The 16,171-nt window shown below is 43.1% G+C and overlaps 1 protein-coding gene across 1 annotated transcript in view; it reads left to right on the top strand.

The window, feature by feature from the left end:
- The window catches only part of DOCK2 (dedicator of cytokinesis 2), a 1,824,799-nt gene that overhangs the window by 1,610,480 nt on the left and 198,148 nt on the right, over positions 1-16,171 (top strand). The window contains exon 36 of the mRNA XM_085617853.1: positions 6,131-6,171. Coding sequence (XP_085473979.1) covers positions 6,131-6,171 — 41 coding nt within the window. The remainder of the gene's footprint in view (positions 1-6,130; positions 6,172-16,171) is intronic.

Here is a 16,171-nt window from a genome sequence, read left to right on the forward strand (position 1 = left end):
AGTTTCACATGGTGCAGAAAGTGCAGCCTTCAGAGTGCAGGCCTTAGGAAATGCAGATCAAACTTCCAGCATGGCCTGTCTTGCTTTCTTAAGTTTAAAGCAGCAGATCTATGGGCCTCTGCCCTTCTCAGATACTTATTTCAACTTCTCTGGGTCAAGCAGAAGGTCACTCCTGTCCAATGGGCTGCAGAGTACCACCCAAAGGTCTGACCACTTCCTCCAGAGTGTGGCACTATTTTGTCCCAGAGTGCACCAATTCTTCCAAATTCATATTGGCTGATTTTCCAGCAGGGAGATAAGAGCTGGATAAACACACCCCTAGATGGCTAATCTCCATAGTCTCCCCCCCTTGCATCTGCTCATACTTTCCTCAATTCTAGAATCTGGCTTAGGGTCAAAAGAGTGGAGTTGTAAATGACTCAAATGTTCATTTTTTACGACTCCTCCCCCTGCTCTGGCATTCCTGTGCAACAGGATACTGCCCTCACAGCAGAGCTCGTCAACCCCAGGGCCACTGTATCACCTCTTCAAAGAAGCCAGGCTAATCCACTTAATTCTGATCAATCAGGACAGACCACTGGAAGGCTGAATCTGGGCTTACAAATAAGAAAGTCTTATAACTTCTTGTATGTACATTTTAGGAGAAATCAACAATATAATATTGTTGGATTTATTAATATCATTCTAGGAAGTCTTTGAATGGCATATTTGGCCTTCTTCTATCAAGAGTTATTAGTTAATAACTTCCTGCCCCGTTAATCTATGTGGCATGGGATCTGTAATGGGAAAAATGATGTGGGACATTTTTCCAGCACCAGGGCTTATAAAAACATATTTGATAAGTACTCTACATATATCTACAGGACCCCCACCCAGGAACACCTAGGAGAGATTTTAGGGCTTCTGAATATGTAAAAATTATGCAAATCCTTCCTCCACAGTGCTTCTACCACCAAAGTTAATTTTGGGCAGCACTTTATCACAATGTGGGGAGTGAAATGTGCCATTTCACTTAACACAGGGCATATAAAACTCATTTTATAAGAGTCCTCCTTATAAATACTTGATCCTCTACCCCTGGGACACCTAGGGGAGACCCTTGGGTTACCTAATATGCCCAAACATTGTAGGTTAACCATTTTAAGTGCCCCAAACACCAAAGTCGAGTTTGGGCACAATTTACTTTTTAAAAGCAGTCCTACAACACAGGGCTACTTCTAAACTGACCTCAGGCTTCAGCAGTGCACACATACAAGTGGAGAAAGGGCTGCTGGCCTCTAAATGTCATGCCCTAATATATACTAGGCACTGATAGGTAGTTTCAATCTCCCTGCCCTATTATGTACTAGGGCCTTAAAGGGTAGGTCACGCCAATCACGGGTGTACCCCACCCATGGTGTACCCTAGTGTATGTAGGTGTTTTCACTGTATTCTAAATGTGTCTCTTTCCGCGTAGCACTGGCCCTGGGCCTGGTTAGGCAGAGCCCAGGGTCAGTCAGAGTTAGTTACCACCAGTACCAGACAGCAAAAAGTTGGGGGTTGCCCAGGGCACAGAATGACTTTACAACACTAGACCAGCAGAAAGTCACAAGTTCAGGCCAACTGTGATGGAATGCAGGTCAAATACAGAGACCAAGTTAGTCCAGCTGAAAAATTACCTTCTAAATCTGGCATTTTGCTTGCAGAGAGGGGAGGCTTAATTTCGTGGCTGAACATTGCTGTAGCACGATGAGCAGACCTGGCATCGCGGATAATCGTCGCTGTAGCCAGTCAGGCGTCATGGGCAGCGCTGTAGCTTCACGTTGGTCGGTGTTGTGGGCTTTTATGGCTATATCAAGAAGTGCAGTTCTTGCGTTGCCAGTTGTCGCTGGTGGGTAGTATCGACACGAAGAACATATCTCACCAGAGTTTCACATTGGCGGTCTTTGCAGGTGGCACAGTCTTGGCCCAAACAATGGCGGCTACTCTGCAATGGCGGAGGAGCATCACCCCACTGGCTCAGAAGGAGCAGCTAAAAAAAAAATATATTTATTATCATTCTAATTTTCAGCTGCTGGCTGAGCCAGCATGTGTAGGGTGTGCGGGGCTAGGGTCACAGGGAGGAGAGGTTGGTGCACTTCTAAGTACGCATGTCTGTTTGGCCAGCCGTCTTAGGCCAGCCAGACAGACATGCTCATGAGGTTGCTCTAACCCGGCGTGGAGAAACGGCACAAACTCCCTGTGCCTGAATGAAGCATCCAAGCAGCCCACTCAGGCCAATCCCAGTGCTGCTCTCATAGTAGCATCTGGATTGGTTCAGGAGACTGTCAAAGGGGCAGGATCAGGTAAGTTCTTTTTAAAATCAACTCTCCCCCCTCATTACTCCCTCGCCGCTGCTGCTGCTCTGACAGCCCCCCCCACCAACCTCCCCACTGCATATTGGGAGCAGCTGCAACTGAGCACAAACCTCAGGAATTTCATCTTCTCTTGAGAATGAATACATTTTGATGCCAGCCTAGGGTCCAGGACCTAGCGGGGACCATCTTGGGGATCAGGGACTTCACTACAGCAGAAGTCAGCAGGGCTAAGACAGGTCCAGTTGCAGGCCCAGGCAGGTCTAGTAGCAACAGGTCAGCTGAGCCTTTGCAGGGAGGTCTCAGCCACCTGAACCTTCGAGTCACTCTGGGTAGCCTGGAATGAAGGCAACAGGTCCAGTCTTCTTTCTCAGACAACAAGGCAGTCCTTCAAGCACCAGGACAATCCTCTGACAGCAAGGCAGCCCTTCTTCTGTAACTTAGACAGGTCCAGGAGTAATCTGAGAGTGTCTCTAGTGGGTCAATATTTATACCTTGTGCCAGCCTTTGTGTGGGGGGGGGTGGGGGAACTCCCTGTCCTACACCCACATCTGGTTCTGGAAAGTTCTTCCTCTTCCCCTGCCAAGTCTCCAAACTGTCTAGGGGTGACAAAAGTCAGGGCTGGCCTGGTGTATGATTCCTTATTGTGTGCGGGGAGATAAAGTCCTTTGAAGTGCAAATAGGGCTGGGTACAGCCCTTCTTCAGACCTCCTGCCAGGATGGCCCATCCTGTCTAAACCTAGCCCTCTTTGAGTTACTGTCTAGAAGTGATACACATATACCAACAGCAGTAACATTCACAGTCATGTGACCCAAAACAGTGGAATAAAACTCAAGTAGATAGGACAAGAAATTGCAAACTGTCCAAAAGTGTTATATTCAGAATTGTCAGTAGTTTAAATTACAATTAATTTGAGTGTTAATTGTAAATGATATAATTTATCCGCTACCTATCCAAAATTAGCACTTAATAAATATAATAAGGTATCCCAGTGTTAGTCAATGGGGGAGATAGGCCTTGCAACAGTGAAAACAACTGGTTTTGTACTACTAGGCCATGCAACACTCAATTACACATATCCTACTTTTTAAATACAATCCACCCTGGCCAATGAGACTTTAGGGTCTACCTTAGGGGTGACTTATACGTGTTAAAAAGGGAGGTTCAGGCCTGGCAAAATGCTTATTATAAGATCAAAATGACAGTTTAAAACTGCACTACAGGCAGCAGTAGCAGGCCTGAGACATTTTTAAAAGGCTACTTTGGTGGGTGGCACAGTGAGTGCTGCATACCCACTAGTAGCATTTAATTTACAGGCTCTGGGTTCATCGAGTGCAATTTACTAGGGTTTTACAATTAAATTAGGTGTGCCAATTAGATGCAGTGCAATTGTATCATGTTTGAAGAAGAGAGCCAAGAACTTTGTTACTGGTTAGCAGTGATAAAGTTCACAGAGTCCTAAAGATAACAATACCAAATTCAGCAAATAGGAAGTTTTAAGAAAAAAAGTACTTGGGGCACCTGCTCATATACACAAGTAATCCCTTAGGTGTGTGCACCAGCAGGCATGACCTACTGCAGGCCGTCTTCATTTCACCAGTGTGGCTATAATTTGTATGGAGGTGGCAAAGCATTTGAGGGTTGAGGGAAAAATAAAGGTCTCCAATCCCACTGGATATTAGATTCAAAGCAATATTGTAAATGCAATTGCATTTATATAGCGCTTACTATCCCTGACAAGGCATGGATGCGCTTTTTCGGTGAGTAGCACAGTCCCCAAAGAAGATTTGCGGTGAATTAGTATGGGAAATATGAAATTAATTTGAGCAGTAGGCATGTCAGTTTATTTGCATTGAAAAAGGATAGTGGAGGGATAGAAAAGGGAAGGGTTTGCATTTCTATAGCACTTGTTACACCTGACGAGGTGTCAACGTGCTTTTTGGCAGGTAGCACACTACTCCGGAACCCAAAAAGGATTAGCGGGGAATTAGTATGGGAAATATGAAATTAATTTGAGTGGTGGACATGTTAGTCTGTTAGGTGGATTGAAAAGGGTAGTGGAGAAATAGAAGTGGGAAGGGTTTTTTCTTTGGAGCTCATAGCAGTCGGAGGAGGTTTGGGATGAGTAAAGAGGAGGTGGAGAGGGAAGAGTCAGAGGAAAGGGTTTAGAAAGGCTTGTTTAGGAGATCTGAATAGTGAAAGAGGTATGAGATGATGCAAGGAGGGGTAGTGGAGGGAAGAGTCTTGAAAGGGTCATTTTGGGGATCATAGTAGTAGAATATAGTTTGGGATGAGTAAGAGAGTGGAGGTAGAGGATATATTGAAAGAGGTATAGGGTGAGATATAAGGTGGTTCATTGGAGATCCTGAATTAGAAGTAAAGTAATACATATAAAAATACATAAGTACACAGAAGGTATATATGTATAAGGGGGTAATGTATTTATATGTAAGTTGCATTTAAAAAACTTGTGGCAAAAAACCTTCTAAATGGAACACTAGAAAGAGACCCCATACAATTTAGTTCCTCCACAAACTGCAATTTTTCCATACTTGGAGCCAATTTTCATCGTTTGCCTTTTCAAATATTAATGTACTTTGATAAAACTGTTCATTTTGCTGTTTATCCAGGAATATATCATAATCCATGACAGTTTAGAATAAATTCCATCTTTCTCTTTTTTGTGCTTGAAGGCTGGTCTCCTAATAGACACTAAATTGTTATGTTATATTACTTTATATTATATTAGTAAGTGCACATATGCATAAACCTCTTGGCGCTATTGAGTAAAACTTCATATTTTACGCTAAAAGAGAGAAAGGGCCTAGATCCGAGAAAGGATAAAATATTTACTGATTAAAAAGCCAGGAGTCAGCATGCAAACTCAAAGGCATTGTTTCAGATCCTGGGTATAACGATTGATAAGGCTCTATATTCATAACAAATCCAACTGAATTTAGGAAGATGTAAAAGGAATTTATCAGTGAGTGTAAATTGATAGGGGGGACATTGAAGGTTTTTTTGATAGATGACTTGATGTAAAATGGTCATGCCTTTAAAGAGGACTCGGCTATGGATTGGCAGAGGACTGGTGTGTATTGTGCATTTCTAGGGTGTCTTTTAATAAGCTGTGCACACTATAAATTTGACGGGGGAAGCTAAGAAGATTGCGCTGCCATGATCCAAACGGGACTGAATAAAATAATTCATTACTGGTATGTGTTGCTGAGGTACCAGAAACTGTATAATTCTTTTCAAGATCTTTAGGTGGAAAAGACAGCTGCTGGCAACTTTCCTCGTCAGATATTCAAGAGACAGAGAGGGATCCAGAAAGATGCCCAAATTCTTTACGTTGTTGGAAGGGCCGGGGGAGGGGCCGACCCATGGTCCGTGACCAGTTGTTGTTTTCCCACTGTTGTGATTGTGTGAGCAATAACGTTTTAAATGCTGTGTCATACACCTCACCTCTATCGCGCCCAGTTTTACTACATTCTATTTCCTCCTTAACTGGCCATGATCCCTAGAGTAGACCAAATGAGCTAGGTGTTGCTAAGAATAAATGTAATTAGCCTGAAATTGCAGTCAGATATCAATTTCCATCTTCCTTTTTTAAAATTTAAAATATTGCAAAAAATAGATCTGGTGCAAATTTTGAATTAGGACATGAAAGCTGAAATTATTTTAGCATTCCTGCTCTGCACAGTGTGAAACATTCGTTTTAGTGCTACATCTTACAAATTTAATTTAACTATCCTTACCGGAAAACCACATTACAATACTTTGTTTTGTCCCATAGAATTTCTACAAAGATATCAACCGCGAAGCAATGTACATAAGGTAGGACGATTTTTTCCCTTGATTTTAATTAAGCTGTGTAATGTTATTCCACTTTATGCTTAAGCATTTTAGAATCGTAGCTGAGATTGTTTCACATGCCAGGCGCCAAATAGTGGAAAAGGCTGAAGGGTCCATTTGTGTTTCTAGTTTTGATGTATTCGTTTCTTGGCCTGTAGCAGTCTTAGCATATTTTATACAGTCATTGCTTGCAAGGCTATTTTTTAACAAGTGCTTGGATATGAAGTTATTGAAGCAGTCCATTTTGCATTTAGAATGGTTACATACCCAGCTCAGAAAAAATGTACTTTGCTTCCAAATGCTTGATATTATTCATGAAAGAGCACTTTGGATTTACTTTGCCAATGTATCAGGTTCTTTTCTTTTTACATTAAGTATGTAGTGAAATCAATTCACGTTTAACTTAGTTAAAGAAATTGATGTCATGTTTTTATCTAAAGCTCTGAGTATTCGACAAATACATTTTGTAAGTTTTCAAAGTGGAACATAAGAGGGAATATAGGGATAAGATATTTGCATTTACCTACGTTTGATATAAGAAGTACTGTTTCAAGCATGAATAGTGGAACTGCTTATGTGTTAACGGTATGACTGCGTGCCAGGAAAAAGAGAATGACAAATCTGACATAGGTGTGGCAACTTTAAAGTATGCGTATGTTATTTGCATGAGCTCTGATTCACAGAAAATGTGTGGATAATATTTAGTATTAGGGAAACTCAATGAGCTATCCCAATGAGTATGTGAAAGAAATCCATGCACATTGAATACTTTAAAATGCGATGATAAGTTGCGAGGCATACTCCTGTGGATTGTCCATAAAGTGGATTATTCTTTCGAAAGCACATTTCTGGCAGTGGAAAACACAGTTTTCAAAAATCTTCTCCTCATGAAGAAAAACCATAAATACACACCCCTCTCCCACTAATCGTGTAGCCATTCCTCTGCCATTCTGGATTGGGATTTACTGCTATTCTCTTCAGAAGCAACACCCTGGGTTGGGAATGACAGAAAAAGTTTGTGAATATTCACTGACTTGCAAATGTGGTATCCACCTAATTTGGTACAGGGAAGATGTCCTAAAACTCATGTATTCCTGCTCCTGGTCAGAGGTGTACTACACTGGATAGTGTGCCAAACTTGATAGGTTGTCCAAAAAATAAGGCCGACCTCTGAAATAGATATGTCAATTGATGCAGATTCTGTGAATCAAATCTTTTACAGTCAGATCTAACATAGTGCAATGCTGTGGTATGCCACTTTATGCTGATATAATTACAGACCAATTTTCTTACTCTGGTACAGTGGCCAACTATTGGAAAAAAATGTTATAAGGGTGACAATTTTTTTAAGTTAACCAATTTCTGCAGACATTTAGTCCAGGGTTCCATCATGGAAACACCTCCTAGCTGGTGGTACTCTTTGTTTTAGATGATCTTAGACAGAATGTAGACAGCAGCGGTGTTGGAGCACTGGTCTTTTAGACCTGTCAGTATCCTACACCACCCATGGCCATTTCACTTCTGTCACACCACCTGGGTCAAGCTGCAAGTATCAAAGCTGTGCTTGAATGCTTTAAATGCTTTCTTTCCAGCCACTCAGAGATTTAAACAATTTCACCATACTGCTCAAATCTGTGAAGCCCAGCAGGAATCTATTCTTTACTCATTTGGTTCAAAAGCTTCGTGATGCTTCTGGCCTTCCTCCCTAATCGAGTTGGGGGTCAAAGCCTACATGTATGTGTTTGACTCTCAGTTAAAGTTTAGTTTAATTAGTCATTTTTAAGGGGGAACCAGTAGATTTTAATCATTAACAATAACCTCCTGACTAGCCGCCATTAGAACATGGTTGCCTTAAAGTGTCATGGAGTGCCTCAATCTTGCCAACATTGATCGCTTCTGCCTCACTCCCAAGAATGTTTAACATCTGGGGCTGACTGTAAATGAAAGGCTGTTCCTGGAATGCAAAATCACCAATATCACTGTCACCTGTTTCCATCAGTTTAAGAGGTTCCGTAAGATCCTTGTTGCGCTCTCATCTCCAGGTAACCATGGTGTACGGTTTAAAAAAATCTCAAGTGGAACATTTATATTCATTTAACAAATATACCTGTGACATATTTGCAGCAAGTACCGAAGGCTACTCTTTGATCTACAAGATTAATAAAATATTTTGATCATGTATCCATTACAATATGTGGATATCACTGTCTCTCAACAGAGAAAAATATTGTATTCAAATTGTTGGCGTTGTCCACAGAGTAACTTTTTTTTTGAGCTAAGGTTAAGTCAAGGCCTCTTAGTTGACTAACCTACTAGATCAGTGTAAGGTCATTCTCTCCAAGAGAAGGGAGGTTGTGAAATGCACTGCCTCTAGAGCTGCACTTAAAGAAGTGTCTGCTGCCTATTCAGATACCCTAAGAAACATAGCTATCTAATTTGTAGGATTTCAATATTTATCTTAATTAATACTGAGGAGCTTTGGATTGCTTTATCTATACCCACAACATGAAAATGTAACCAAATCAGTGATTTCTACCTGGTAAATTACTACTTTGCATGGGTGCACATGTTCTTCTTGAACCTATAGCAGCAACAAATTAGCCGTATTACTGCTTTTAAATATATATGGATTGCTATTTGTGTTCTTACCAAAAGCTTTATGTATACAAATTATCTTTGCATTAGGGCAATTGCTTTTTTCATTTTTCATTCTCTACTGGAAAAATAGATTCCCTCTAGTAAATCCCCATTTGCCTATTCACCAACAGTATTGGAGGCATTCTTATGCTGGAAGAAAATGTACCCTTAGTCTTGACAGGAGTAAATCGCAGACCACATTTAGAGTTGGAATGGGTTGGGAGCAGACTTGTGATTACTCACAAGCCCACATGTTTGTGGGTGTTGCCATATTTCTACATCCACTGGCTTGGAAATATCTACTCCGAATACTAGTTTAGGATGTATATATGCATCATTATATTGAATGCATAATATTACAGCATTTTGTAGTGATAGTGGACAGGTGTAAATGCCTTTACAAGTTCATATTCAGGTTTCTATGAATACCAAACCTGGTTTTGGACTCGTAACACAAGCCATTTGTGCATATAAATATATGTCTACTCTGCAGTAATTATAAGGATGTGATGACATGAGTTGATCAGGGTGGAAATACAGTTTATGAAATGTCTTAAGCTATCAGAAATCTCTGAAATCCTAAGGTTGCTTTCTTATCCCACTATGTTTCAATTAGATCAATGGTGCATATGTTTTGTTTCATGTGTGGATGTATATCAGAATCATTTTCTGAAGATGTTTGGGCAGTTTTAAATTTGAGTTGTGATATGATTTTAATCCAATGTCATTTTTCCAGGACTGAGGTGGCATTGTAGAAATTGTGCAAAGATTACCTCATATAGGGCCTCATGTAGGTAAATAAATTTTACCGGTTCATAAATACCGAGCCGTACCGAATCGGTAAATTAGAACCGGTAAGTTATATGTAGGTAAAAATTCGGTAACAGTTACCGATTCGGTAACATTCGGTAAATACGAATCGGAAGTCACCGAATCGGTAAATACCGAGGTGGTATCCACCGAATCGGTAAATACCGAGGTGGTATTTAGCGAATCGGAAAATACCGAGGTGGTATTTAGCGAATCGGAAAATACCGAGGACACTACCACCTTCCCTTAACTAAGTAGCCAATATCACAATCATGTCATCATAGAAGGTCTCTCAGGCTTGAATAGGGGACCCCATACCTCAAAGATCAGCTTAGTGAAATCACATCACAGGAGCATCAGGAGTCTCCTCGCAGGAAGGCTCGTCTTCGGTCTGAATAATAAACATGACGTCTGAGATATGAAAAGCACCAACTGTCAGGTATGTGCAGCTGCGCGTGTGCCATGGCTAAATCGTGGGTCGAACAACCTAGAGTGGAAAACATGCATTGTGTAAAATTCCAGACTGTGTGTCACAGCATGTACAGACCAAGGTCGCTGCGCAGAGCTTGGGATGGGAACAACAGAATGCACTCGTCTGAAGGAAGTCTCGAGTCAGCAGTTTATTCAAGAAAGAACATGTAAACGCAGTGTCGTGTGCAAAGACACAAACATGGCTACATAACATTCAACGTGGTAATGCCAACTGAACAATGCATGTACGTATTCAGGGAGAACTCACTACACGCCCCCTTGAGCGAAGCAATATGTAATAGGCAAGAAAAGAGAGAACGCAGAGTTCAGTTTCGTCAGAGCAGAACAGGGCGTAACCAATGCAGCGCCAAAGTCCTACAGTCCAATTAATTGCAGCATACAATTCCAAAAACACAATGCAAGTATAGTAAAAAACTCAAGCAGACCATCAGGAAGAGAAAAACGAGAACTAAAAGAAATAAATGTTGCGCCAGGGTGCTGTCCAGTAGCACAGGCGCAATGGACGACAATCCAGTTAATCCATGAATGTATAGGCAGCATATGTGGCCACGGCTTCCAACAAGCAATCGTTTTCAGGGCCACTAAAAGTCTCAGCCATCCAATTGAGTAAAGAAAAGGAACATACGTGTTCTCCAACCAACGGAGCCTCTAGCACAATCAGAGGGCACCCGGAATGTTCCTCCAAATAGCTCATGGACAAGAAGTCGTAGGCTGCCGCTGAGATGTCCCAATTACCCAGGATACCATGCGCCGCTCCACACGCCATGATCCGGACACCAGAACAGGACAACTCGTGAGACACTAAGGGCCTCATCAGTCGATCGAAATCCGGCACCGGAGACACCATGTTGGTCAAGCACAAATCCACAGGCCATTCAAAGGGACAATCCAGGCAGTGTAATACAGGTTGTACGCAGGTGAAGTAGGAATACCTGAAGGATAATCCATAAGCCAGGCTCAAAGTCGCCAATGGCAAAGTACCATAGAAGTCAAGCATCCTATCACGAAGAAGATGCAGACGGGACAGGTGCTCGTGTGGCACAGAAGGAGCAGCCATTCCGTAGTATGAAAAGTAAAAGGTGCACACCTGCCACCAGCGCCAGAAGCAGCGGAACACCTCCAAAGATGCTCGAGAACAGTGAATGAACAAATGCCGGAATTACACCACAAATTGTTTGGAAAGAGGTCACGAGACCCGAGCCCCACATGTTAGAAAAAATTGAGCCAGGCCGGTCGTGGACGAGGCATTGATAATACTTTGGATCAAAGAGCCGAAATGCAGGGGGAGGTCAGTATTCAGAGGCGCCTGTTCCTCAGTGCGCGTAGTAGCAACGTGAATGACAAATATTTTAACGAGAGGAAGTCAAAGGCACCTCTTTGTGGGACAATGGCGCTCTATTCTGCTCAACTTGTTGGACTCTGCTTTCAAGGTTGGAATCGAAGGCCAGATGGAAACATCCCGCCGCCCATGCGGGGGTGGAAAAAGAACAGTATTGCAGCAGACAACTTCATGCGAGACAGTTATGTACGGGATTACCACTCACATCCCGCAGCAAACTTCATCAATCATTATTAAATGAATACCGTTTGCAAGCACAGTGAAAGAAGGTGTAATCACAGGCACTGGGATACCTCGTAGGACGCACGCCAAAATCGGGGCTTGTACATTGCATGCGCCGTGTACTTGCATGTGCCTATTGTCTCATGTATGAATCCTAGAAGTGAGAGTGCTAGAGCTAATATCTATATCGGCTTAGGCCTTCTCCATGTTTGCTTGGTCAATAGCTCTCAGTCTGGAAGCCGCCTCACTGTGCGACAACTTGCAGACCTCGTTGTAAATAGCATACGCGCACCTTTTGGTTCTGCCACCCACGGGACCATTCACAATATCATTCCATTCGGTATGCACATTGATGGAGTGGGTGGACTTCCTGATCCTGTAGATGTGCTCTGTGTCAGCTGGTGGACAGAGTGGGATGTGTGTCCCATCAATGCAGCCAATATAATGGGGGAAGTAATTCCTGAAGGAACGGGACAGGCAACTCTGGGATACACCACCCACCGCAGCTGTCACCACCTGAGAAATGCCGGATGCCAGCAGATGTGGGCTGCAGAGCACCTGCACATGTGGGGGTATGGCGTGCGCCCTTCTCATTGGCTGGTCCAGGAGTGGGTGCGGGTCCCTGATTGAGTCCATGATGGTTTCGGGGTGTAGCCTGTACCTCTCATGTATCTCTGCATCAGTCAGCTGGAATAGTGTGATGCGCTGTCTGTGGATGCGTTCCTTCCGTCGCCAAACCCTCAGTCCTGCTGCCTGTAGACGTAGGCGCATTGCAATGACGTACATAGCTGCCAGGGTGTCCACGCTGTTGCATTTTGGGATTGCTTAGCTGCACTGTTGTTGGTTACCACCTGCTTTCAATCCGTGTTAATTACCGACTCTTATTTACCGATTTTCTTGGATTTCTTAATTACCGAGTGCTCCTACATGTCATTTTAACTTTTTACCACTTCATATTTACCACTTCATATTTACCGATTCGTTAATTATGTATTCGGTGAATATGAATCGGTATTTACCGCCTCATATTTACCGAAAAGTGGTTTTTGGACTCCTACATCTCACTTGTCTGAATACCGGTCGGTAACGGCATATTTACCGAAAATCGGCCGTTACCGACCGGTATTTCGCTACCTACATGAGGCCCATAGTTGTTTAAAGTGTGTTTTACCATAAAGAAACATAGGGCCTGATTTAAAGTTTGGCGGACAGGTTACTCCATAAAAAGTGTGATGGATATCCTGTCCATCATATTAGAAGTGCCATTGGATATAATGCACTTATGATACAGCGACAGATATCTGTTACATTTGTGATGTAGTAGCCTGTCCACCGAACTCGAAATCATTGCCCATGGTTTTCACACTTCAAAAGAGCTTTACAGCAAATATATTTATACCCACCCATAGATAATGATATTCAATCATTTAAAATGATTTTGACATACAAAAAAATAGGATAATTATTGAGCATACTATGTTACCCAAACCATGATAGAGGTAGCCTTCAAATTGCATTTAGAATATTTCCCTAATTTCTACAGTCACTTTGTTCTACGTAGAGAATCAATATAAGAAATACCAGATAACATGGGGCTTATTTGAATTTCTCTTTGACTACAAGACACTCTTCCTTATATTTTGCTGGTCTTCCTGTTTGTTTGCAACAAAGAGGCTATTACCCAATGTAACCTCGCATAATGAAGCAAGTACTAATGAGATTAGATCTGCTGAGGGTACTGCCCTTACGTGTTAATCAAGAAGCACACATATGTGCAGCTATACATGGCAGGGACAGGAAAGGGAATTCTGCAAGACGGAGGATGGTTCAATTATTTTTAATAGGATTTTAAATTATGCAATGCACTAATACAATACAACAAGCTATATTGCACTACTTACATTAAGAGAGAATAATTCATCATCTTAAAAAAAACATTTAGGGCCTCATGTAGGTAGCGAAATACCGGTCGGTAACGGCCGATTTTCGGTAAATATGCCGTTACCGACCGGTATTCAGACAAGTGAGATGTAGGAGTCCAAAAACCACTTTTCGGTAAATATGAGGCGGTAAATACCGATTCATATTCACCGAATACATAATTAACGAATCGGTAAATATGAAGTGGTAAATATGAAGTGGTAAAAAGTTAAAATGACATGTAGGAGCACTCGGTAATTAAGAAATCCAAGAAAATCGGTAAATAAGAGTCGGTAATTAACACGGATTGAAAGCAGGTGGTAACCAACAACAGTGCAGCTAAGCAATCCCAAAATGCAACAGCGTGGACACCCTGGCAGCTATGTACGTCATTGCAATGCGCCTACGCCTACAGGCAGCAGGACTGAGGGTTTGGCGACGGAAGGAACGCATCCACAGACAGCGCATCACACTATTCCAGCTGACTGATGCAGAGATACATGAGAGGTACAGGCTACACCCCGAAACCATCATGGACTCAATCAGGGACCCGCACCCACTCCTGGACCAGCCAATGAGAAGGGCGCACGCCATACCCCCACATGTGCAGGTGCTCTGCAGCCCACATCTGCTGGCATCCGGCATTTCTCAGGTGGTGACAGCTGCGGTGGGTGGTGTATCCCAGAGTTGCCTGTCCCGTTCCTTCAGGAATTACTTCCCCCATTATATTGGCTGCATTGATGGGACACACATCCCACTCTGTCCACCAGCTGACACAGAGCACATCTACAGGATCAGGAAGTCCACCCACTCCATCAATGTGCATACCGAATGGAATGATATTGTGAATGGTCCCGTGGGTGGCAGAACCAAAAGGTGCGCGTATGCTATTTACAACGAGGTCTGCAAGTTGTCGCACAGTGAGGCGGCTTCCAGACTGAGAGCTATTGACCAAGCAAACATGGAGAAGGCCTAAGCCGATATAGATATTAGCTCTAGCACTCTCACTTCTAGGATTCATACATGAGACAATAGGCACATGCAAGTACACGGCGCATGCAATGTACAAGCCCCGATTTTGGCGTGCGTCCTACGAGGTATCCCAGTGCCTGTGATTACACCTTCTTTCACTGTGCTTGCAAACGGTATTCATTTAATAATGATTGATGAAGTTTGCTGCGGGATGTGAGTGGTAATCCCGTACATAACTGTCTCGCATGAAGTTGTCTGCTGCAATACTGTTCTTTTTCCACCCCCGCATGGGCGGCGGGATGTTTCCATCTGGCCTTCGATTCCAACCTTGAAAGCAGAGTCCAACAAGTTGAGCAGAATAGAGCGCCATTGTCCCACAAAGAGGTGCCTTTGACTTCCTCTCGTTAAAATATTTGTCCTTCACGTTGCTACTACGCGCACTGAGGAACAGGCGCCTCTGAATACTGACCTCCCCCTGCATTTCGGCTCTTTGATCCAAAGTATTATCAATGCCTCGTCCACGACCGGCCTGGCTCAATTTTTTCTAACATGTGGGGCTCGGGTCTCGTGACCTCTTTCCAAACAATTTGTGGTGTAATTCCGGCATTTGTTCATTCACTGTTCTCGAGCATCTTTGGAGGTGTTCTGCTGCTTCTGGCGCTGGTGGCAGGTGTGCTGCTTTTACTTTTCATACTACGGAATGGCTGCTCCTTCTGTGCCACACGAGCACCTGTCCCGTCTGCATCTTCTTCGTGATAGGATGCTTGACTTCTATGGTACTTTGCCATTGGCGACTTTGAGCCTGGCTTATGGATTATCCTTCAGGTATTCCTACTTCACCTGCGTACAACCTGTATTACACTGCCTGGATTGTCCCTTTGAATGGCCTGTGGATTTGTGCTTGACCAACATGGTGTCTCCGGTGCCGGATTTCGATCGACTGATGAGGCCCTTAGTGTCTCACGAGTTGTCCTGTTCTGGTGTCCGGATCATGGCGTGTGGAGCGGCGCATGGTATCCTGGGTAATTGGGACATCTCAGCGGCAGCCTACGACTTCTTGTCCATGAGCTATTTGGAGGAACATTCCGGGTGCCCTCTGATTGTGCTAGAGGCTCCGTTGGTTGGAGAACACGTATGTTCCTTTTCTTTACTCAATTGGATGGCTGAGACTTTTAGTGGCCCTGAAAACGATTGCTTGTTGGAAGCCGTGGCCACATATGCTTCCTATACATTCATGGATTAACTGGATTGTCGTCCATTGCGCCTGTGCTACTGGACAGCACCCTGGCGCAACATTTATTTCTTTTAGTTCTCGTTTTTCTCTTCCTGATGGTCTGCTTGAGTTTTTTACTATACTTGCATTGTGTTTTTGGAATTGTATGCTGCAATTAATTGGACTGTAGGACTTTGGCGCTGCATTGGTTACGCCCTGTTCTGCTCTGACGAAACTGAACTCTGCGTTCTCTCTTTTCTTGCCTATTACATATTGCTTCGCTCAAGGGGGCGTGTAGTGAGTTCTCCCTGAATACGTACATGCATTGTTCAGTTGGCATTACCACGTTGAATGTTATGTAGCCATGTTTGTGTCTT

Source organism: Triturus cristatus, chromosome 7, assembly GCF_964204655.1.
Source record: "Triturus cristatus chromosome 7, aTriCri1.1, whole genome shotgun sequence".
Classification (NCBI taxonomy): Eukaryota; Metazoa; Chordata; class Amphibia; order Caudata; family Salamandridae; genus Triturus; species Triturus cristatus.